Below are 22762 nucleotides of genomic sequence, written 5' to 3'. Positions count from 1 at the left end.
TTATGGAACTTTATTATTGGAATTTTTTAGTTGTGATGACTGTGAAATATGACAGTATGAGAATAAGTCCTGGGGTCGATTTGCTCAACTAAAGGCAGTGCTCCAGCATGGCCGCAGTCAAATGACTGAAACAAGTGAAAGAGTAGAGTAAAGAGTATAGCTAATTGATTTAATTAAAAAGCTTAGCTTTCTATAAAGAAAATAATTATGCTAGTTCAAATCTTTTTTTTTAAGACTTCAGATTCTAACTCAGTAACTAGGATGCGTCCTGTTTATTGTATGATGTGGAAGTGCCAGCTCAGACCGTTTGGCCATATTGCTTGATATTTCCGAGTTAGACCCTGCTTACTGTGTTCTCTTCACTGAGGATTCAACTGGGTTGATGGTTCATGTTGTCCAACCACATGCCTCATGGTCATGGCAGATAAGGAAGTATCTCTTGGGAGATGGGGACTGAGTAGGACTCTGTGCAACATGTTGCCTGGGAGGACCCAGGAATATACTGACAAAAGTGGAATGCAGTAGACTGAAATACGTGCAGACACTGTTAACTCTGGCCTAGCATATTTTGGGCAATTGATGTCACTTATATTATGACCTCCATACCATGAGAGTATACCCTGGCACTTGCTACCATCTATCTTTCTACCATCCCATTTATATCTTGATCTCCATTCCTTGTGGCACTTCACCATCTTCTGCTCTCTTTTGCATTCTTGCTCTTCCCTCAGGTTGGTTAGCCATGTATCTCCTTAACAGCAGCACATCTATTTCTGTCCTCATTCCCTGTCTCTCTGGCCGGGTAACCATGTACTTCATCTACAGCAAGATACTTGGTGACACTGCCAGTGCTGGTCATCATCATCATCATCATCGTTTAATGTCTGCTGTCTATGCTAGCATGGGTTGGACGGTTTGACTGAGGACTGGCAAGCCAGAAGGCTGCACCAGGCTCCAATCTGATCTGGCAGAGTTTCTACAGCTGGATGCCCTTCCTAACGCCAACCACTTCGAGAGTGTAGCTGCTGGTGCCATGTAAAAAGCATCCAGTTCATGCTGTAAAGTGGTTGGCATTTGGAAAGGCATTCAGTCCTCTTTGCTGGGTGGTTGGTGTTAGGAAGGGCATCCAGCCGTAAAAACTGTGCCAAAACACACAGAAGTCTAGTGCAGTCAAACTGTCCAACCAATGCCAGCATGAAAGGCAGACATTAAACAATGATGATGATGAAAGGCAGGGAAAATGGAAGTCAGTTGATCATTACTGGTATGGATTATGGTGTAAATGAATGATTAAAACTGAGGATGAAATATGTAAGGGAAGTATTTGAAATAACAATAGAAAACACCTTTTGGCTGACTCAGTAATAATAAATGGAGGAATATTGAATCTAAACACCCCCTTCCAATCTTGCCTCTTTTCAGCCAGTACAAGCCTTGTTACTATAGGCACTAGGTTTGAAATTTTTGGGGATGGGACCTAGTCAATTGCGTTGACCTCCCTACTCAACTGGGTCAATGTACTGTTTACATTGACCCTGAAGGGATGAAAGCAAAGTCAACCTTGGCAGAATTTGAATTCAGATTGTAAAGACAGACAAAATGCCACAAAGCATGTTAATTGGCGTGCTGAGGTTCTGCCAGCTCACTGCCTTAATAATAATAATGATGATAATCCTTTCTGCTAAAGGAACAAGACCTGAAATTTGGGGGAGGGGGCTAGTCGATTACATCAACTCCAGTGTTTCACTGGTACTTATTTTATCGACCCCAAAAGGATGAAATGGTAAGTCAACCTAGCCAGAATTTGAACTTTGGACACATACAATATATGAGACACCTTCCTAAGGTAGCTATGGAGTTTATTAAATAGATAATACAGTTCCTCCATTGTGAAATTTATAGAATAGTTATAGATTACTTCTTCCCAACATGACTTTGCATCTTCATAACTTGCAGGAAAGTTGATGTGTTTTTTTTTTTCAATGAAATTTTCTAGAAATACTTTAAAGCTGGTGTAGATTATGATTATCTCAGAATTTAATGCGAAAAAAAATGATGGACATACATACTGATGTATATCATATAATTTTCTTAAAATTTCAAGTTTCACTGTGTATATATAGATGTGGGGGGCACATCACAGTATGTATGTGTGCGTTCCACAAATTTTTCCCTTCCTTTAAATTCTGATATAAACGTGATCTACATCTGAAACGTATTTGTAGAAAATTTCATTGAAGAATATTCATTTTTCTGAAAATTATGAAGAAACAAAGTCATGTTCAGAAGAACCAATCTGTAACCATTCAATAAATTTTACAATGGAGGAACTGCAGTATTTATTTAACAAACTTTATAGCTAAAGTTATGAAGAAATGAAGTTGGATGAAGGCACACTTGTACAGACATTTTCTTAGAAAATATGCATTTTTTAGGAATCAAAATCAATGGGCACTAAACTGAAGTTTTGCCAAATCTACTCCCACAAATAATAAATATTAGAAATTTATTCATTAGTACAAAATCTAATCAGAAATTTATGACTTTGATATGACCTTCGCAGGATGTCCTGAAACCAGTGTGTGTTTGATGGCATTTTATGTTCCATTTAACCCAGTGGTTCTCAACCTTTTGGTGGGGGGGGGGGGGGGGGCTATGGATCTTTCTGATTCTTAATTTATTTTTCTGGACTTCCATAGCCATTCCCTGTATATATAAAAAAATCCTAATGTATTTTTATAATTAAACATCATTAAGAAATGTATAATGAAAATTTTGATATTTTGTGTATTGTAGAAGTAAACCAATTTATTACATATAAATTTTTAACAATCAGTACTGCTTATCGTCACATCAATATAGCTGTTCCGTAGAAATCAACGTTTCTACCGCTTTTAACCCCGGGAGGAGCCGCTGGCTATGTAATCTGCACCCGATATACATTGCAAGTAGGGAAGTGAACCTCTACCATCTTCTAGCAGACGACAGGATCACCCACCCATAGTTTCGGGCTATTTGTACCCATCCTCATTGCTGAACACCCGTCCGTTAGAGATAGCACGGATTCGCTCCAAGTATATAGAAAACTAAGCGACAATCAGTCACTTAACTTGCAACAAGCAAAGAAGCTAGTTATGAAAGAGATGAAAGTAGTAACTATATTGGGCACATCGACATGGCTGTTCCGTAGGAATGGACGTTTCTACCGTTTTTGACCCTGCTTGCAAAGTACATCGGGTGTAGATTGCATCGATAACTAGCAGGGGGAGGCTCTTCCCGGGATTAAAAACGGTGGTAACGTCAAACAGCCATATTGATGTAGCGATAAACATTACTTCTCAGTATAGTTATTACTTTCATCTCTTCTAGTGATTTTCTAACTAGTTACTTTGCTTGTTTTTAACAATTAAATCTTATATGGACCCTCGTTGAGAACTTTAACCTGTTGCAAGTCAATACTTTACGGAAAGACATAAGTAGGGACGAGGTTTCAGAGGTTGGTTAGATGCTCTGGGGTGGATAAACTGTAGAATAGAAAACTTTTTTCGTTTTATTTCAGATTAAGGTTAAATTCTAAGACATTACCAAGAGCGATGGAGGGTCACATTCTTTATTCCTTCCGTCGAAGCAGAAGAAATACAAAAAATACAATTAGTCGTTCGGTAAATTTCTCATATTCAGAGTGCATTACTCACTTACCTCCCTTGATATTAATTGCACGCACGTTGTCTTGTTGCTGAAGGTTACCGGACCGATTGTTTATTATATTCTTGATTATTGAAAGAATAATTATTGTTCTATAAATGTAATTATTTCTCACGCCTGACATGTTAATGGTTCATGGTTTGGCTTTGCTTGTTTACACGGAGGACATGATTGAAACGGTGAGATATTTACTATAATAATATTGTTCCCCTTTACTTTATAAACTCAAAACGTTTTTAACTTTATGCAAGTTAACTCAATTCCACACATTTATAATTTAAAAGTGATATTAAGGCAGCGAACTGGCAGAACCCTTACTTAGATTCTGAGCGGCATTTTTTTTTTTTTTTTTTTTTGGCTCTTTACGTTCTGAGTTCAAATTCCGCCGAGGTCGACTTTGCCTTTCATTCTTTCAGGGTCAATAAAATAAGTACTCGTCAAGTACTGGAATCAATGTAATTGACATGCTTCCCCTCGCCTTTAATTGCTGGCCTTGAATCTATAGTACAGATGAATTTAGAAGTTAAATTTAGACAGACCCTTCAATGTCCTTCATAGCAAGACCGGAATAAGCTATTTACTTGGCCTGAATATATGCTATAAAATGGCTCTTCGAGCTATTTTATTGAATTAAAATTACTTTTTATATTGATTCAATTACATTAAAGGACCATTGTCTATCGATCTATTAATAGAGTTGCTGAAGGGAGACACGAATTGGTCACTGCTCCTCACTAAATTTTACTAACATCGAAGATTCACGAGTAAAATAAAATTAGAACAACAAAACGAAAACGATGAAGTTTGTTCTCATCATCAAATATATCTTCAAATAAAGTTGTTTTTGATGTTCGTTTCGATACACAATATTGTTTACGACGAGGAGATTTTAAAAAAACCGGTGGAGTTTTTGATCCAAGAATCCGGTACTACTAAAGCAGCACGGTCTCGAACGCGCAGTCGCGCGTCCGCGCTAGCTAGTCGTGAGTGGTCGATCCTAACCCTAACCCTAAACACGTATTCATTTGCACACGCGGGTTAGGGATAGGGTTAGGATCGACCACTCAAGATTAGCTTGCGTGGACGCGCGACTGCGCGTTCGGGACCGTGCTGCTTTAGTAGTACCCAAGAATCCTTTAGAACCGGCCTTAAACGTTGGTGTTGGGGTTTGACAATCTTTTTCGGAGCATAATTTAGAAATCTGGTTTTAAAAAAATCGTCGCAATCTTTGGTTTTAAGTACAAATATCTGTGGAACTAATTATGTACCTAAAACCAAAGATAGCCTGTTTTTGGAAGTTTTTAAACTATTTTCGAAACTGAAAATGAAGAAGTTGAACACTATTTAGTTTTGTGTGAATGAAAAAGTGCTGATATTTAATTTTACAAATTATTGAAAGAGAAAGTAGAGCTTATTGAAAAAAATTCGAGAATTTCTCTCTGAAAATCTTGTACAAACTCATCACTTGTCTTCCTGGAAGAGGGTCAAAAGATGTTATTGTTTTACCATATCTCTCTGGGGTTTTTTCCCTTACTATTTTTGCACACACCAAACGAAAGCATCTTTCATTTATCAGTGTCGTCTTAAGACATGGATACTCTTTCGTGTAATTCCTGATAGAGTTGAAACCTGATCTTTTCCTAATGAAGCATTCGACACAAACTCCTAGCTATTCTCAATCTCAGATTGCAACTTTAGAAAACTTGCAAGTCTACTGGTGGCAGAAACTCCAAGTTTTTCAGGATTAAAACCAGTGTATAAGTATTTCGAGGAGTGACAAATAAGAGAAGACGAAGAATGAATATAGCACCAATTTAATATTAATCATAATTGTTTATGTATCATTCCATTTTTAAACACGTAAATCATTTCGTGTGAAACATTACACCAATGTGTGGTTGGATACGTTTAAGTGACACTTCATCAGATTAACATTAACTCATTCCTCTTTACATTGTGTGAAGAATATGTATTTTGTGTTGCTTATATTGGGAGAAAATGGGACAATAAATATTTTGATGATGATCCTGTCTACTATTCGGAGGGGGGGGGGACTAGTCGATGACGTCGACCGCAGTGCTCAACTGGTACTTATTTTATCGACCCTGAAAGGATGAAAGACAAAGTCGACCTAGTACTCGATCAATTTTGCCTTTCATCCTTTCATAATCAATAGAATAAAGTATCAGTTAAGTATTCTGGTCAATGCATTCGACTTACCCCAACCCCTTACAAATTGCAGGTCTTGTGCCAAAATTAAGAATAATGATAATAATTTCAAATTTTGTTACAAAGCCAGCAATCTTTGATTCTGACCCAATTTTTATAGAACATTTTGTTTACAATACTGAATGAACAGATCTAGGATAAAAGTATTCTAGCCATGATTATGCTCACTCGTTAAGAGTATGCAAAACTACTATGTCTAATTCATCTTTTCCTTATAAAAGACAGTAGAACGTGATTTGAAGGAGATATGGGTGTCTGTGAGATCATTTTGAAGCTTCCTTGTTTAATGTTTGTTACTCTGATAAACTTTGCTGTCTGTTGGTAATATTGAAAAATGACTTGAAATACATGGACAGTTAACTAATTAGAAATGGGAGACCCAGAAGACATGGGATGAAGTACTGAAGAATAACTTCAGGGCTCTGAACTTTACAGGCAAGATGACGAAAGACCGAGATGCCTGGCACTTTAGTGTACTCAAGAAGACTCATACTCCACAACAGAAGTGTTAACACTGGTCCCTCTGGTGGTGAAAAGTACTCATGGCAGTACCGCATAAAAACGCCAGCACATAAAAGCACCCAGCATACTCTGTAAAGTAGTTAGCATTAGGAAGGGCATCTAGCTGTGGAAACCATGCCAAATCAGACTGGAGTCTAGTACAGCTCCCCAGCTTGCCTGTCTGCTCTGGTCAAACTGTCTAACCCATACCAGCATGGACAACAGACATTGAATGATGATGATGATGATAATGATATTCCTGAAAAGGTGAATGGTTCTTTGGTAATTCCATTTTTGCCACCTGGTTTTCATGATACAGAATCATTTATTTACATCTTCATCTTGACTTTCATGATCACACTTCCCATGGAGAACTTGTTCACTGTGATTTATTACAAAAACGTAGACAACATTAAATGTTATATAATTTCTGATATCATTTTTAATGTGTTTTATTTTTGTTTTTCATTTTCTAATTACAGAAATTTGAAAACCTATCAATTATTTGAACCATTTTCTTTGGTGGAGTGAAAAATGTTTTCCAGAACATTTCAAAAATGGGCCTTGCTAAAAACTTTTGGACCTTACCAACTCTTTGCTCAAAGTGGTCGATGTTTCCATCTGTGTCATAAACATATGTCACATCTCTACTATGTGAAACCATCTTGTTTTCAATTACATACTGGACTCAATAACAAGCTGTTGTTTGTTTATAGACAAAGGAATTTTTCTTCTCTTGAAGACTATCAAGAGATTGATGACAAGGACGAGGATATTGGTAACTACAAACCCAGAAAATTAAATGGAAGCAGACGTCTTTTTGAATTCAAAGAACAACTTGATTCTAAATCCATAACAAAAATGACATCAGAAGACTGGAATAAATTAGAAAAAGAGCTTCTTGAAGACAACGCTAACTTGAAAATATCTTGGGAAGCTTGCTGTATGAGTTTCATTAATAGCAGTAAGTTGGTTGAACTTGGTATATCTCTTGCTGATTATTTAAAGAGTCAAGGTCGATCACTTAATATTGCTACTATTTCACTGTTTATGACGTTACTTAGCAACAGAGCATCACCTGAAGACCAGAAGACTATATTGCAATTATATCAACAGTTGTTAGACTCCACTGGTGGACTGTTAGATTGCCAGACTATTAAATATGTTATATATGGATTATGTTGTACAAATAGTTGGAAGGATTGCTTTCAACTATTGTCCACATTAGAGTTAACTCAACCAACACTGCCCAAACATTACACTCCCATCATTCTTGCTGCAATACGTTGTGCAGATATTGACAGCTGCACACTTCTGTTGCATAAAGTAGGTTCAAAAGGTTTATCACCAACAGAAGAAGTATATCTATCCTTTTTGGACACATGTCAAAGTAACAGTAAGTTTTCTGTTGATGATCTGTTTCACCTGATGCACAAATATAGGTGGTTACCCAACAAAGATGTCTTGCTTGCAGTTATAAAATATTTAAAAAGGTAAGAATTATCTTCAGTTTCTTTGTACTTTCAGGCCCTGAAGAGAAGGGTCAGTTTTTGAGGTGTCCTAGCTTTGTTAAAGATGTACTTTCTCCTGGAGAGATTCTTATTGATAACGAGGCCTCTCATTTGGGGCAACTGTGAGGACTCTAGCTTAGAGTGCTGCTCGTTTTTGAGAGCACTACTTAATATATGTAGTGCTTGTGTTTCTTTTGTTGCTGAAAGAGTCAATATTGGCATGACCCCCTCTGTAAAATGCTCTCAACGTCTCTGTTCATGGAATTGGTGTGAGTTTGGCATGTTAAGTCTAGATTGCCCGTGGATGATGCATGGTTGATAAAAAATCAGAGAAGAATGAATTGTTGAATCATCTGAGTAAGAGAGGGCAGTGTTGGCTGTGAAAGCAAGAACATCACTGATATCTAGATGAAAGAGAGTGGGGGATAAAACTGGACTCTGGGATACACCAGACTTGATTGTGTGTAAGAGAGAAAAAGCTGTAACAACATGATGACAGGAAGCTACTGAATCTAGAGATGAGAGATGGATTAAATCCATAAGGATGAAAGTTTCAGTTGCAGATTCACAGGCTGGACATGGTCAAAAGCTTTGCTGATGTCTACAGCAACGATATAGCTTTCATTTTTTCGTTACAGTAAGAGTCCACTGGAAGGTGACATTTGATTAATACCAGATGGACATTTTATGAAACTGTGTGAATGTTTTAATCAATTGTTTACTTGTTCACCATAAGTGTTTCTCAATTATGAAATATTCAGATAAACAGTTTGTCTCTCATAATAAAGACTAGACAATGGTGGTAAGAATAGTAACTGAAAAATTTGTGAAATGACAGGAGTTACTCTACAATTATAGTTTCACTATTTGATCTTACCTTCTTGTGTCAAGTGCCACCAATAAAGGTGGATTGAATATTTTCAATACTATTTATGGAAACCTCCAGAAAATGGGTGCCATGTCAACAGCTTAAGCAGTGCTGAGACTGTATAAGTTAGTGTTTTTGATTGCTAAGCTCCATCTTTCCCCAGTTAAAATAGATACAATCAAGATAGAAGAGTAAGCAATACAATACCAGAATATATTTGGATAAGAATGGTTCTGATTTGACTGTTTCACCCATTCAAACAAAAATGGTGTTTACTTACTGTTGTCAGAGTTGGCAGAGCATTGGATAAGAAATGTTTTGTGTTATTTGTTCTGACTCTGTGTCTGAGTTCAAATTTCATTTAAGTCAACTTTACTTTTTACTTTTCATCTTTTCAGAGTCAGTAATAAAACACCAATCCAAGATAGCAAATTGGTGGAATTGTAAGAATATTGGAGCAGATGTTTAGGTTCTGAGTTCAAATCCTGTTATGGTTTAGTTGCTTGGTTTCACACCATCAATGGGCACTTTGGATTCTTTTAGCAGTCTCCTCTGTTGCAAGCATTCAGAACTGGTCTCTTCTTCCTTCCCTCCCACAAGCCTCAGAGGCCCTTAAAATGGACAATGAGTATAACCCTCCCTCCTAACTATAAGGGAGCGAAAAAAAAAGAAGAAATTGTAGAAAGTCTGAATTTAGTTCAAATATTGTTTCATATTTGTTATCTTGTGTATCCCAATTTTTAGAATGGGTTTACTTGTATGCCTGTGTTTCATGATAAGCAACTAAAAAGTTGGTATCAGGAAGGGTGTCAAACCATTCAGCATCAACTCAAAATGTCCCACCCAACCCATAAAGTAGATGTAAATGCAGTAATGATGATGATGATGAGGGCTGTGGTGGGGAGTGATGATATTTGTAAAATATTAGTATAAATAGATTGTTATTTGTGTATGCATAATGTGTAATTGTCTAGTTTTACCTGGATATATTCTATGTATTTTTATGTCTATATATGTAGGGGTGTGTGGGTGTGTGATCGTTATCATCATTTAACTTCCATCTTCCCTGCTGGCATGGGTTGGACAGTTTGACCAGAGCTGGTAAGGCCAGGAGCCACACTAGGCTCCATAGTCTGTTCTGGCATGGTTTCTATGACTGGATGCCCTTCCTAATGCCAACCACTCCACAGCATGTACTGGGTGCTTTTTATGTGGCACCAGCATCAATATCAATTCTTCTGTGGTAGACATGTCTTCTTGAATATGGTCTATATGTGTTGATATGTGTGAAGTATATAAACTGTTGTCCCTTAAGGAGAAAGAGTCAAAAGGTATACATCCTGTCACTTGTGGTATATGTATGGTGTGCATTGCTGGGAAAGCATTGTAGTTTTCTCTGACACATTCCTGGCAGGAGAAAGAACTGAGAATTACAGAGAGAAAGAAAGAGAGAGAGAACAAGTCAACTGTAGATTGTTGAACCAACAAGGAACGAATTTGATGGTTGTCAGTACTTAATAATGTCCTCTTTTACACAGTTAAACACTGGATACATCTGATCATGGTATTTAATTATTACGATTATGTTCCAGAAATGGAAACCCAGAACGCTGGTCTGAAGCATGGATCAAATTAGATAAAAGGTAATTCTTTTTACAGTGTATCTTTGAAATTTTGTTTCACTATAGACAGACGTAAAATTTCCCAGTTATTTCCCCTGATGTCTTTGTGAACCTGTTTATTAACCTGTTTATTAACTGATATTTAGGCTGTATAGATCTACCTGAAACAGATTTTATAGAGGTTATTGTTTCTATTGTTATTTAATAAATATTATTGATATTGGAGAAGAGTTGCAGTTGGAAGATGTATTAACTAGTTGTACATCATTTTCTCCATAACAAAGGCATTTAACTTTAAACTTTTCACATTCAGATTATTTCACCAAATGTAATGGTTATTTATTCACATTGTTTTGAATTTATCCTGCATTATCTTATAGCCTTGAGATTTCGATTATGTGATTGTTTGTTTTTAGACTAACATTGTAGAGTAGGTGTGAGAGGCTGAATCTGGCCTGTTTTTACATAAAACAGGTAAAATATTTTGGCTGGATATGGTCGGTTTAAATACTAAAGAGTTTATGGGTTAATCCACCAGGTTGTAAGCAGGTGTCATAATGTAAACCAATCTCATCATCCTCGTTTAACGTCCACTTTTCATGCTAGCATGGGTCAGATAGTTTGATGTGGAACTGGCTAACAGGGAGCTGTCTAGACTCCAACTGTCTGTTATGGCATGGTTTCTATGGCTGGATTCCCTTCCTAATGCCAACCACTTAGCAGAGTATGCTGGGTGCTTTTTACATGCCACTGGTGCAGGTGCATTTATGCAGCACCAGCATGGGTGCTTTTTAAGAGGCACTGGCATCTGCAAAGGACAAGCCTGTATGTGTGGAAGACAGCGATTTTACTTAGTTTGATGTGTCTTATCAAGTTCAGCAAATTGCCACATCTTCTGGTCTCTTGTCATTTCCTCAGTAAGGCCCAGTATCCGAAGATACTTTCTCACTACTTTGTCTCACATCTTCCTGGGTCTACCTGTTCCACAGGTACCCTCCACAATTAGAGCTTGGCACTTCTTTATGCAGCTGTCCTCATCCATACACATCACATGACCAAACCAGCGCAGTCTTCTCTCTTGTACAAATAATAGAACTCTATAATTGAGAAGTATTTCATGAACTTGCAACATTATAGTCTATCTGGATGGGGAAATGTCACTTATCTTCTAAGGACTTAGAAAAACTGAAATAAGCTTTAATCTTTTAGCATTCAGATTATTTCATCAAATACAATGCCTATTTATTCACATTGTTTTGCATTAACCATGCTTTATTGCGTAGTTTTGAGATTTCAATGATGTGATTGTTTATTTTTACGATGACATTGTAGGGTAGGTATGAAAAGCCTGGTCTAGCTGATTTGAGCATAAAAACAAGTAGAAGTTTGGGGCCTGATATGGCTAGTTTAAATGCTAAACGATTAAACCTATCAAAACATTCCTTGATAAAAGGTGGAGGAATAACCAACTAATGAGGATAGTGGCACCAATTTAAAGCATTAGAGTCGTGTTTAGATTTCTAGTAATTGTAGTAAACCAACCCAGTATTAACTTTTTAATTTTTGTATGGAGTTTTTTTAGAGAATTTTACTAACAGTCAAACATCATTATCATTTAACATCTGCTTTTTTGGAGACTTGTACCAGTTTTGGCATGGTTTCTACAGCTGGATGCCCTTCCTAATGCCAGCCACTTTACAGAGTGTACCAGATGCTTTACATGTGGCACCAGTGCTTAACCTAATTTGTGGAAAAGCAATTGTACAGGTTTTTATGTGAATTGGTTTAAGATAGGATGTATCAGAGCGTTTCACAGGACTTTCAACCATCACAAAGCACAATTGCAACAGTGTTAAAATCTAATCAAAATAACACAGCAACGTGATTGGATTTCTATAAACAACCAAGTTTAACTTCACTCTTATAAAACATCCCCTTCTATCCCTCTGTACCACTTATATTCATCGTTTGTGGGTATGTCCTGATACATTTCTAACACAATATATTTCTCTCTCTCTCTCTATCATTCTTTCCTCTCCTTTTCCTACTGGGATGACCAGTTATTTTCTCTCTACTAAGACACCTATCTCTATACCTCTATTATACTTTAACTCTCGCCTGGCACATAGTCACTTCCCTCACTTCCATTCCCTCTCCCAGCTGAGCAGTCTTTGTCTTGCAAGTTATTTGGTGACCCTGCTGGTGTTGGTGCCACATAAAAAGCACTCACTACACGCTGTAAAGTGGTTGGTACTAGGAAGGGCATCCAGCCAAAGAAACCATGCCAAAGCAGACAATGGAGCCTGGTACAGCTTGCCAGCTCCTGTCAAACCGTGCAACCCATGCCGGCATAGAAGACAGATGTTAATTGATGATGCTATAAACCAATTTTTTAATTCTCAATCAATTTTCCATTCATTTCTCATTACTTAAACAGATACATTTCCACAAATTATTGGATCTACTTTAGATGAAGTTCCTTCCATTAGATCACTCATGTTAAATGGGTTATTCAGTTTGGTAGACTTACTTTTGTCCAAAGTTGATCGATTAAAGTTGATATATTTGAAAGAACTAGTAATCTATAAGCTGTGAGATGAATCCCTTCACATCTAACTATTGTCTAAACCAGGAGTTTTCAAACTGTGGTCTGCGGACCACAGGGGCTCCGCAGACAGCAAATACTTTTTATGGGCAATTTGATTTTATATATGTTTTTTAATTGAAATCTTTTAATAGACAATAAACCTATTTGTTAAATAAATAAATGTAAAAATATTTGTTATTTTAAACAAATATTTATGTATAAATTTCATAAGCGTTTATAAGGGGGTCCCTAAGGTAAAGCCTGAAATATAAAGGGGTCCGCAAGTCAAAAAGTTTGAAAACCCCTGGTCTAAACAATGTTTACACTCCATCTCCCTATCATTACTCCCTGATGTTCCCTATCATTATTAAAAGGGATGATTAACCAATACCTTATATCTACATATACAACTTGTAGTATTGGCAGAGGAATAAATCTTTGAAAATTGAATTTAATGCTAAATGTTTCTTTTTATTAAATTGTATCATTTTTGTTTACTTGTTTTTCATTCTCAGAGGAATATGTCCGAATTGTAATACAGCCATAGATAAATTGGATATTCCATTTTCACAATTCCGAAAGCTGCGTCATGTATTTTTTGAAAATGTTCTGATTGGAAAGGACCTTTACCAAAATACAAATCCGGCAGAACTTGAAAGTTTCAAATTATTTGTTGAAGAAAAAGCACCTTTTGATGTAGTTTTTGATTCTTTAAATGTTTCCTTGAAAATGGGTCAGTTTAAAAATAAGTCTTTTCAGGTATGTTCTACAAGTTTATTTTTACCATTCTAGCATGAAATCATTAATGACTTCATCATTGTTCCTTTAGAATTGTCGGTTTTATCTCAAAATGTACTTCATCACAATTTAAAACCAAATTAGTGATTTAACACTTAGAGAATTTCAGTTTTCTTCTAGATTAATTAATCACATGCTAACAATGACAATATACAGAATGATGATGAAGTACATTAATTAATTACATGATGATGATGATGATGATAATGAAGTGTGTAGAATATATTTACCATTTTTGAAAACAAGTGTTTCTTTTTGGAACCAATATTCAAACAAGACTCTATTTTTTTATTCTGTTAACGGTTTCAGTTGTAGGAACGCAGCCATGCTGGAGCACTGCCTTAATTAATTTTCTTTCAGTTTTGTTATCACTTTATAGCTGGAAGTTGGTGTATGATTGAGTTTGTGGCAGCTGATCTTCCCCAAAATATTCTGTCCTTTGTGAAATTCCATAATTTTTCATCAGTGATATTAAAAGAAATTCATTAATTTTACTTTGTAAAATCTGCGAAAGAGCTGCATAAAAAAGTTTTAAACCAGAAAGAGTCCAAAGGCCTAAGGGCCTACATTGTGAAGACCAAAATGAGCACAAAAGCACAATACTATCTCATTAGTAGTTTAGCTCAGTATGCAGTGACAGTGTTGGCATGAACTTAACATTGTCCACTCATTGCAAATAATGGATGCACAAAAGCTGCAGAGGAATTTCCAACAGATTGACTAGGCTACTGGTGTGCATGGCACTAGAATTATTTGCAGGAAGAGCCCTCATAAAATGATATCTTTGAACTATTCAGATAACTTGCTGGATAGAGAGGACAGATTTTTGTCATCTGGGAGATGAAAAGAGTTGTTGTGACAAATAGAAGAAAGAAAGAAAAGAAAAAAGTATCTGCATAAAAAAGTGGGGTGGGGACAGATTGTATGAGGCAAATGTATGAAGTGCAATGTTGCATGGCTTTGTTGTGAAATAGGCATTGAATACATATTGGCTGGAGAGACAGACAGGGACAAATCAACCAGTGTATGCAGGAGAGATGGTTGAATGGGTATAAATATGATAGGAATGGATGAGTGCTAGGTAAAACACTGTTGTAGGCTAACATTGGAAGTTACCTGTGGTGTAGGAAAACCAAAATATGATGAGAAAAATAAATGAGATTAGATTTGAAAATGTTTGGTGTAACAAACAAGAAGAGTTAGAATATGCTGTACTACATACATATCAGATCAATATCAATGTGCAAAGATGGAAATAATAATAATAATAATAATAATTTGACCTTGGCCAGTTGAGCCTGTCTCTTAGTGGCGGATGATATGTGCATCTTTGGTCATGACCAGGAATAGTTGGGGAGCAATGTATTGAGAGGGGTTCTTTTGAGTTTGAATAATTCGCCTCTGGAAATATGGGTGTTTCATTCATTATCCTTAAGCAACCGTTATTCAGGGACTTTTTGTGCAGGATGGGCTACTAAACCTGACGAAAATTCTAACAGGGCACCACCCACAAGGTCATACTCTGTGTATGTTAATATGAATTCACCATGTCATGCTCATATGGTTGTGATGCATGTGCCTGGTGTACCCTTATGAGACAAGTAGTCATGATGGGTATGTTGAGCTTCATATATTTGTGCCCCCAGTGTCACTTTGATGGCATGTGCTGCTCTCTTACTCAATAATAATAATAATAATAGATAATGAATAATAACTGCTCAGATATCACTCTCCTTGTAACATAACTCACCAGATGTCACTTTCCTATGGAAGGTGACCAAAGAATGGACCTTCTTCAATGTATCTATACCTGCAGATCAGAATATTGTGAAGATAGAGGACAAGAAATTCAGGAAGTACCAAGACTTAGGATTAGAAGTGAAAAGGATCCATAGAACCTCAAAAGTGAGTGTGTGGTAGCTTTTATGATGGGTGCACTTGAGATCATTTCAAAAAGCATCAAAAATTGCAAATACCAGACTTCTTAGGAAGTACTCAGTTGGCAGCAATATTTGGAACAGTCCATGTGTTGAAAAAAGTGTTGTATCTCTAAGCTGCAGGATGGCTCTGAGTTATGACATAGATAAATCAGGAGAATTTAAGTGAATAATAATAATAATAGTAGTAGTAGTAGCAGTAGTAGTAGTAGTAGTAGTAGTAGTAGTAGTAGTAGTAGTAGTAGTAGTAGTAGTAGTAGTAATTATTAATGGTTTCAAATTTTGGCACAAGGCCAGCAATTTGGGAGGACAGGTAAATCGATTACATCAACTCCAGTGCTCAACTGGTAATTATTTTATTGATGAAAGACAAAGTTAACCTCAACAGAATAGAATGTAAACTCAGAACTTGAAGACGAGCAAAATGTTACTAAGCATTTTGCCTGGCATGCTAACGATTCTGCCAACTCACCATCTTAATAATAATAATAATAATAATAATGATGATGATTCTTTCTATTATGCGCACAAGTGAGACAATGTCTTTCATTACATTCCTGCGATTTCTTTGCCAGATATCAAATTTGTCCAAAATACCCTGATTTTAAACAGTTTTAATAGTTGTTATTTTGGAGAGAATCCATTTCTTCATATTCTAACTTTGCTACAGAATGGTTACTTTATATGACAGATTAATTCTTTAATATCTCTTGTATGTTATCTTTGTTTGACAGTTACAGAAAGCAGTTGAATATTTTGCTTTGATTAAAAAAATGAAAGTTTTGGTGGTTGGTCGAAAGTATATGTTGAAATGGCCTGAAAGAGACATAAAAATTATTAAAAAGTTGGCTTCCTGCTTCTTCATCGAAAATATGTAAGTAAATTTTTGTTTTGATAGTTTATGTCTAGTCTTTTCCTTCTCTGTCAGTTTGAAATAACAAGCAAATTCATTCCCAGTTGCTGAATGAATTCTCATTTTCTCTGCTAATGTCAATAAATAGAATTGTTGAAGACTTTTGAAAATAGTCCTAAAACTCAGTGGCTGTTTTCAACCCCACTTTTTTTCCCCCTTTTTTTATTTACTGATTCTTGAGGAAGAAATGGAGCTCATGGCCTTTGCAGGACCTGATTAGGCTGGTGAGTTTGTTGGTATTAATGTTGCTCTTGAAACTTTCTAAGTCAACATCTGTGGGAAAGACCTGAGCAAGGAAGGATTTCCAGAGGGATTGCATCATGGGGAGGAAGGATTAGCTGTAGTAATTTCTGTAAAGTCTGGTGGTGGGTTTGGACAAAAGATAAGTGAAGAAAATAAACATGAGGATTAGGAAAAGCAAAAGTAGGTTAGAAATGCCTAAGGGAAGGACTAGGTTGAATTGCAACAACCTGTTCAACCTGGAAAAGCAGATGTGAAATGATAAGGAGGAGGAGTATTGTTGACTTATCTGACTGGCTCCTGTGCAGGTGGCACGTAAAATACACCATTTCGAGCGTGGCCGTTGCCAGTCCCTCCTGACTGGCCTTCGTGCCGGTGGCACATAAAAGCACCCACTACACTCTCGGAATGGTTGGCATTAGGAAGGGCATCCAGCTGTAGAAACTCTGCCAAATCAGATTGGAGCCTGGTGTAGCCATCTGGCTCACCAGTCCTCAGTCAAATCGTCCAACCCATTCTAGCATGGAAAGCAGACGTTAAACGATGATGATGATGATGATTGCTACTGCTACATATACACAAGTATTGTAGACTGCTTCCAAAAGTGGCTATCCAGTTGAATGGTAAAAATGTAATCACCAACACACTACACCACTGGATCACAAACACATTTCCTTTCTCTGTCTCTTTCTCTATCTTCTACTCCTCTCATCCAGCAAACTGTTTACCATTCAAACTTATCGAATACATCCTCAAGATTATTCTTGATTAATCTAATCTCCAAACTTCTTGCTAAACACTGCTCAGTCTTGTCTCCACAGAATTGCACCTCCCCACTCCTATCCTCAGAAAATATTCCCCCTATTTTTGTATTTCTTAGTGATATCAATCTTCTGTAGTTCAAACTTATTGATTATCAAACTATTTATTATTATTATTATTATCATCATCATCATCATCGTTTAACGTCCGCTTTCCATGCTAGCATGGGTTGGACGATTTGACTGAGGACTGGTCAAACCAGATGGCTACACCAGGCTCCAATCTGATTTGGCAGAGTTTCTACAGCTGGATGCCCTTCCTAATGCCAACCACTCACAGAGTGTAGTGGGTGCTTTTATGTGTCACCTGCACGAAGGCCAGTCAGGCGGTACTGGAAATGGCCACGCTCAAAATGGTGTATTTTATGTGCCACCCGCACAAGAGCCAGTTCAAGGGCACTGGCAACGATCTTGCTCGAAAATCCTTACACATGTCACGTGCACAAGTGCCAGAAAGGCGACGCTGGGCACAGGTGCCATCCCGATTTCGCTTTCGCTTGCCCCAATAAGTCTTTGCAAGCTGAGTGTCGTGTCCAATGAAGGAGACGACGTTGGCATGGGTGCCAGTCGTCGAATTTAGTTCGATTTCGATTTCACTTGCCTCAAAAAGTCTTCGCAAGCGGAGTTTAGTGTCCAATGAAGGAAAGGTACACATAAGTGGGCTGGCTACACCCCAACAAGAACCTGCATAAAAGAAGTGTGAAAAACAAAACTATAATCTATAATCTTAATTTTCGTTTCAGATCTGAAGACGATCCTTACCTTATTTACGCTACACTCTACAGTGGTCCTAAGTCAGTGTTTGTTTCATCTGATGAAATGCGAGACCATAAATTTTCTTTAGGAGAAGAGTATGGTGAACTCTTTCGTCGATGGCAGTTCAGTCACCAAGTGCAGTTATATAAAGTGAAACCAAATGGTCACATTATATTTCAGGTGAGACATTTTACCATACTTTATGGTTGTCATTATTATCATTTCACACCTGCTTTCTCAGGTTGAGCAGGCTGTTGTTGTTCAACCTATTTCTTCCCTCGGCCATTTCTAACCCACTTTTGCTCTTCCTAATCCTCATGCGTCTTTTCTTCACTCATCTTGTGTCCAGACTCACCACCAAATCACTACTTCCAGTCCTTCCTCCCCACAATGCCTCCCCTCTGGAATTCCTTCCCTGCTCAGGTCTTTCCCACAGATGTTGACTTAGAAAATTTCAAGAGGACCATTAATACCAACTTAGAACATGTAATTTAAAGTAATGGCTCCCTAACAGAAGCTTTTAGCTACTTTTCTAGGGAGCCTTTCAAGCACTTAAACCTTTTGATAGCAACCTTCCTCAAACCACCCCTGGTTCCATGATACAAAGCTTCTGTTTTAAAGTGATCTAAATTAAAACCTTCCAACAAAATGTTAATTAATGTTCTAAGCAGTAATTTCATAGTGACAAAGTTATTTTACCAAAGGCTTCATTATTTTCAAAATAAACTAATATAAAAGCAGCATGTTTCAACAGAAACATGGTAACAAAAGGGTTACAAGGGAAGTAAAAAAGAGAGAAAACAGGAAGAAAATTTAGTTTAAATAGTTTGTCAGTTCATTTGTTACTTAGTTGATCCTGTTCAAAGACCATCAAGCAACAAGAACATTTCACTCATTTTCAATCCCTAGGTCCAGCTCTTGCCATCATTCACAAGATTTTCTTTTGCTACTGTCAACCATTTCTTCTTCAGATGTCCTTTCTTCTTGGGACCCTGTTGGAGGCCACTGGAGTCAGGATGGATCTATCTTGATCACATTCCTTAGTCATTTCATCCTTCTGCTGGCCACCATTTGACTTAAGATGTATGAGAGTCTGGATCTTCTTAGTATCTCAAGGTTGGTGACACAGATCCTGTTGGAGATGTGCTGTGTCTTATGCAAGCATCTTTGCTGGAAGATTTTCAGTTTCCTGTTTAGTACCTTAGTCAGAGGCCATGACTCACACCCAAAGAGAAAGTTAGAGAAGACAATGCTTGACAACAACTGAATTTTTATCTTCATTCTGTTGTGAGCTTTCCAGATTCTTTTTAATTTAAGAAAAACATTGTTAGCTTTACCAATCCTGATGTTAACCTTTTTCTTCATATTTCCTTTATAACTGATGTTACTGCTAAGATATTTGAAGTCCTTGCATTATTCAAGATATTCACCTTCTAAAAGCATCAAGTTCTTAATTGATCATTGCTCCCCCCCCCCATTACTTTTGGGATTTTTTTATTACCAGTGGTCAGATCTATTTTTTGCTGATACTGTGTAAGGTGTTGGTCATTTACTTACATTTCCGTTTTGTCTTAAGCGCTCAAAACCTGGTCATCTGTGGAGTTCAGATCCATGATTCTTGTTGCCATCTGAATACTTGATCATCAACTGTGTAAGGTGTTGGTCATTTACTTACATTTCCGTTTTGTCTTAAGCGCTCAAAACCTGGTCATCTGTGGAGTTCAGATCCATGATTCTTGTTGCCATCTGAATACTTGATCATCAAGTGACTTCACCTTAATATAACCAACAACATAAATCAGAATGCATATTGGTACATGAAACATTAATTTAAGTAGCTGAATAAATAAATAATTGCAGTCTTAATTTGAATAAGTAACTAAAGAGATATTAAATGTCTTAATTTAATTTTGTGATATTACCAATGCCTCAATGAACAATTCATCTTTAATCCTGCAAAATAGAATAGAAAGGGTTTCCTTTTTCTATCACATTTTATTGACAGACATCAATCTCCCTCACATCCATTATTTCTGCCATCACCCTATCTCTCCCCATTCACTCACCCTTCTTTTTTCATGTCGCAGTAACTTTTTTTTTCTAGTTAACCTCTTTACCAACAATCAACATACAGCTTTCTCAGCAAGGTTAAAGACTCCTCTGTTATCAACATTATCTCCCTTCGCTTACCAACAGTTTGCATTGTACTGAGTACATTTCATTATAGCACCTCGTCAAAGAGGTTGTCTTGTCCTCTGCAACACTAAAGAGTTCTATGTTATCTCCCTTCCTTCAAGGTAAATATGATCGAGAAAGTATATAGTGACCAACCCCTCTGACTATTGCTGTCAAAATAATCACTGATCTGATACACATCCAGCAGATATGTGTGCTTCACATGATAAACAATACCTTTATAATTCTAAAATAGTCATCTTCTCTTACCCAGTCTGTAGACTTTCACTTTTTAAATATTAATTCTATTGGCTTTATCCTTTAAATATCACAGAATTTTATGCTCTGCACTGTCCTATGACCTGCTCTTTTTTGGAGTTCTTCCACGTCTTACAAAGATTTCCACATTTTCAATGATTCAGACTAAAATAGGAGTCAAATGTTGCTACTGGTTCTTTACTATTTATATATCATTGTAATACTCGAAACTCAGCTCATATCAGAACAAAATTAATAAAGGGATTCACTTGTATGAATACTATAGATCTGTAACAGCAACACAAGACCTCAAATTTGGTTGGAGGGAGTGGTTGATTATACCAAATTTAGTTTTTTATTGGTATTTATCTTCTTGATGAAAGATGAAAGGCTGTCCTCAATCTCAACAGTAATTTGAACTCAGGACATAAAGTAATGCAGCTAAAGTCTTTTTGTCTGTTCTTTTGATTTCACAAATTCATTTTCTTCGTGCAGATGCTATTAACTTGCATCCATAATTTCAGTCTTCGTTTATTTTTGTTTTAAAATGTTCAGTATTTAGTTTCATACCTAAACTGTTTTGAGTTAAAATCCTACCAAGGAAAATTTATCTCTCCATTCCTCCAAGGTTGATAAGATGAAACAGTAGTAAGAAACAGGAATTAGTTCAGTCAACTGTATATCTCCTACCAAATTTGAGCTTCTCTCCTGATATTACAGCAATTTATTTCTTGATTTTTCAATGTTGATATAAACCCAAAATCTGCAGACTTCTTGACACATTATTGAGATAAAAGGATTTTGACTTGTTGAATTTTGCTGAAAAATAGAGAAAACAATAACAGTTTGTTTTTTAAGTTATCTGCTGTGTAAAATCAGACATCCATATAAGATTCTTGGGGTCCATACAACAAAATAGTAAATTAGGAACCCACAATAGTATTTTGAGGGTTCCTGAAAAAAATTAAGTTTTAGATGTATATTGGTATGTATTGCAAGAAACAGCTAAATTTCTTTCTCTAACATTTTACAGAGTTCAGCATACACATGTTAATGTGTGAAAAACAAAATAGGAATTTTGGAAGAAGTTTCTATAAAACTAGTTTTTAAACATCGAATAGCTATGGGAATCCACCAGAATAAAATAGTAATGAAAGAGATCCATAGATAAAAAATGGTTGACAAACCCTGCTTTACAAGTTTTCCTTTTTTATTCATTTTGCAGTGGCCATGTAAAGAAGACATACGTACTCAGAGGTGTAACCATGGTTGGCATATCCCTTTTGAAAATGCAGAGCCAAGGCCCACTTGGCAAGACCCTAGTACATGGTTGTGTCTTCAAAAAAAACCAACTTCTTATTAACAAAGAAAAAAAACATTAAAGTTTTAGAAAAATTTCTTTTTATGTACATTAAAATCTGAGCTGCAATATAACTAAATATACGTAATCCAAGTATATGACTTTGAATTTTTTTTTTTTGAAAGTTGATGTCATGAAATGTTAATATTTGAGCTTATGAGAGATTTTGGTTATTCTGAAGGTCCAGAGTTCAAATGTTGGCCATGCTTTTTTTTCCTTTTCATTTAATCTTTGATGTGGAGGGCTGTAACCTTTTCAAGCAGTCTGAATCAGAAATGCTTCGAATTTAAATTGGCTGAGTAAGTTTGAGAACAAAGAAATGTAGAAATTATTTATTCTAAGATTGAGTTAAAGTGGTTGGAAGAGGAGGAGGTGAAAAAAATAAGGTTTCGGATGGAGGTGGGACATTATCAACAAGTTTAGATGATTGCAGGAAGGACAAAGAAGGACAAAGCTTTATGATGAGCAAGTACTTGAAGCC

General features: G+C 36.5%; 1 protein-coding gene across 2 annotated transcripts; it reads left to right on the top strand.

Moving 5' to 3' along the window:
• The first annotated feature begins 3722 nt into the window (after nucleotides 1-3722).
• On the top strand, nucleotides 3723-22375 carry LOC106873924 (mitochondrial ribonuclease P catalytic subunit). Of its 2 annotated transcripts, none has more exons than XM_014921460.3 (7): nucleotides 3723-3884; nucleotides 6918-7928; nucleotides 10407-10457; nucleotides 13539-13782; nucleotides 16493-16632; nucleotides 18476-18668; nucleotides 22147-22375. In XM_014921460.3, exons 2-7 carry the CDS (start codon nucleotides 6970-6972, stop codon nucleotides 22282-22284), a joined length of 1725 nt encoding a protein of 574 aa, XP_014776946.2. In that variant the 5' UTR covers nucleotides 3723-3884; nucleotides 6918-6969; the 3' UTR covers nucleotides 22285-22375. The 2 variants fall into 2 exon arrangements, with proteins under 2 accessions (XP_014776946.2, XP_014776947.2); XM_014921461.3 differs by lacking the exon at nucleotides 3723-3884 and adding an exon at nucleotides 4685-6702.
• Nucleotides 22376-22762: the final 387 nt, after the last annotated feature.

Source organism: Octopus bimaculoides, chromosome 11, assembly GCF_046866305.1.
Source record: "Octopus bimaculoides isolate indiv1 chromosome 11, ASM4686630v1, whole genome shotgun sequence".
NCBI classification, from domain to species: Eukaryota; Metazoa; Mollusca; class Cephalopoda; order Octopoda; family Octopodidae; genus Octopus; species Octopus bimaculoides.
Note: the sequence above shows the minus strand (reverse complement) of the source record. Positions and strands in the feature narration are given on the sequence as shown.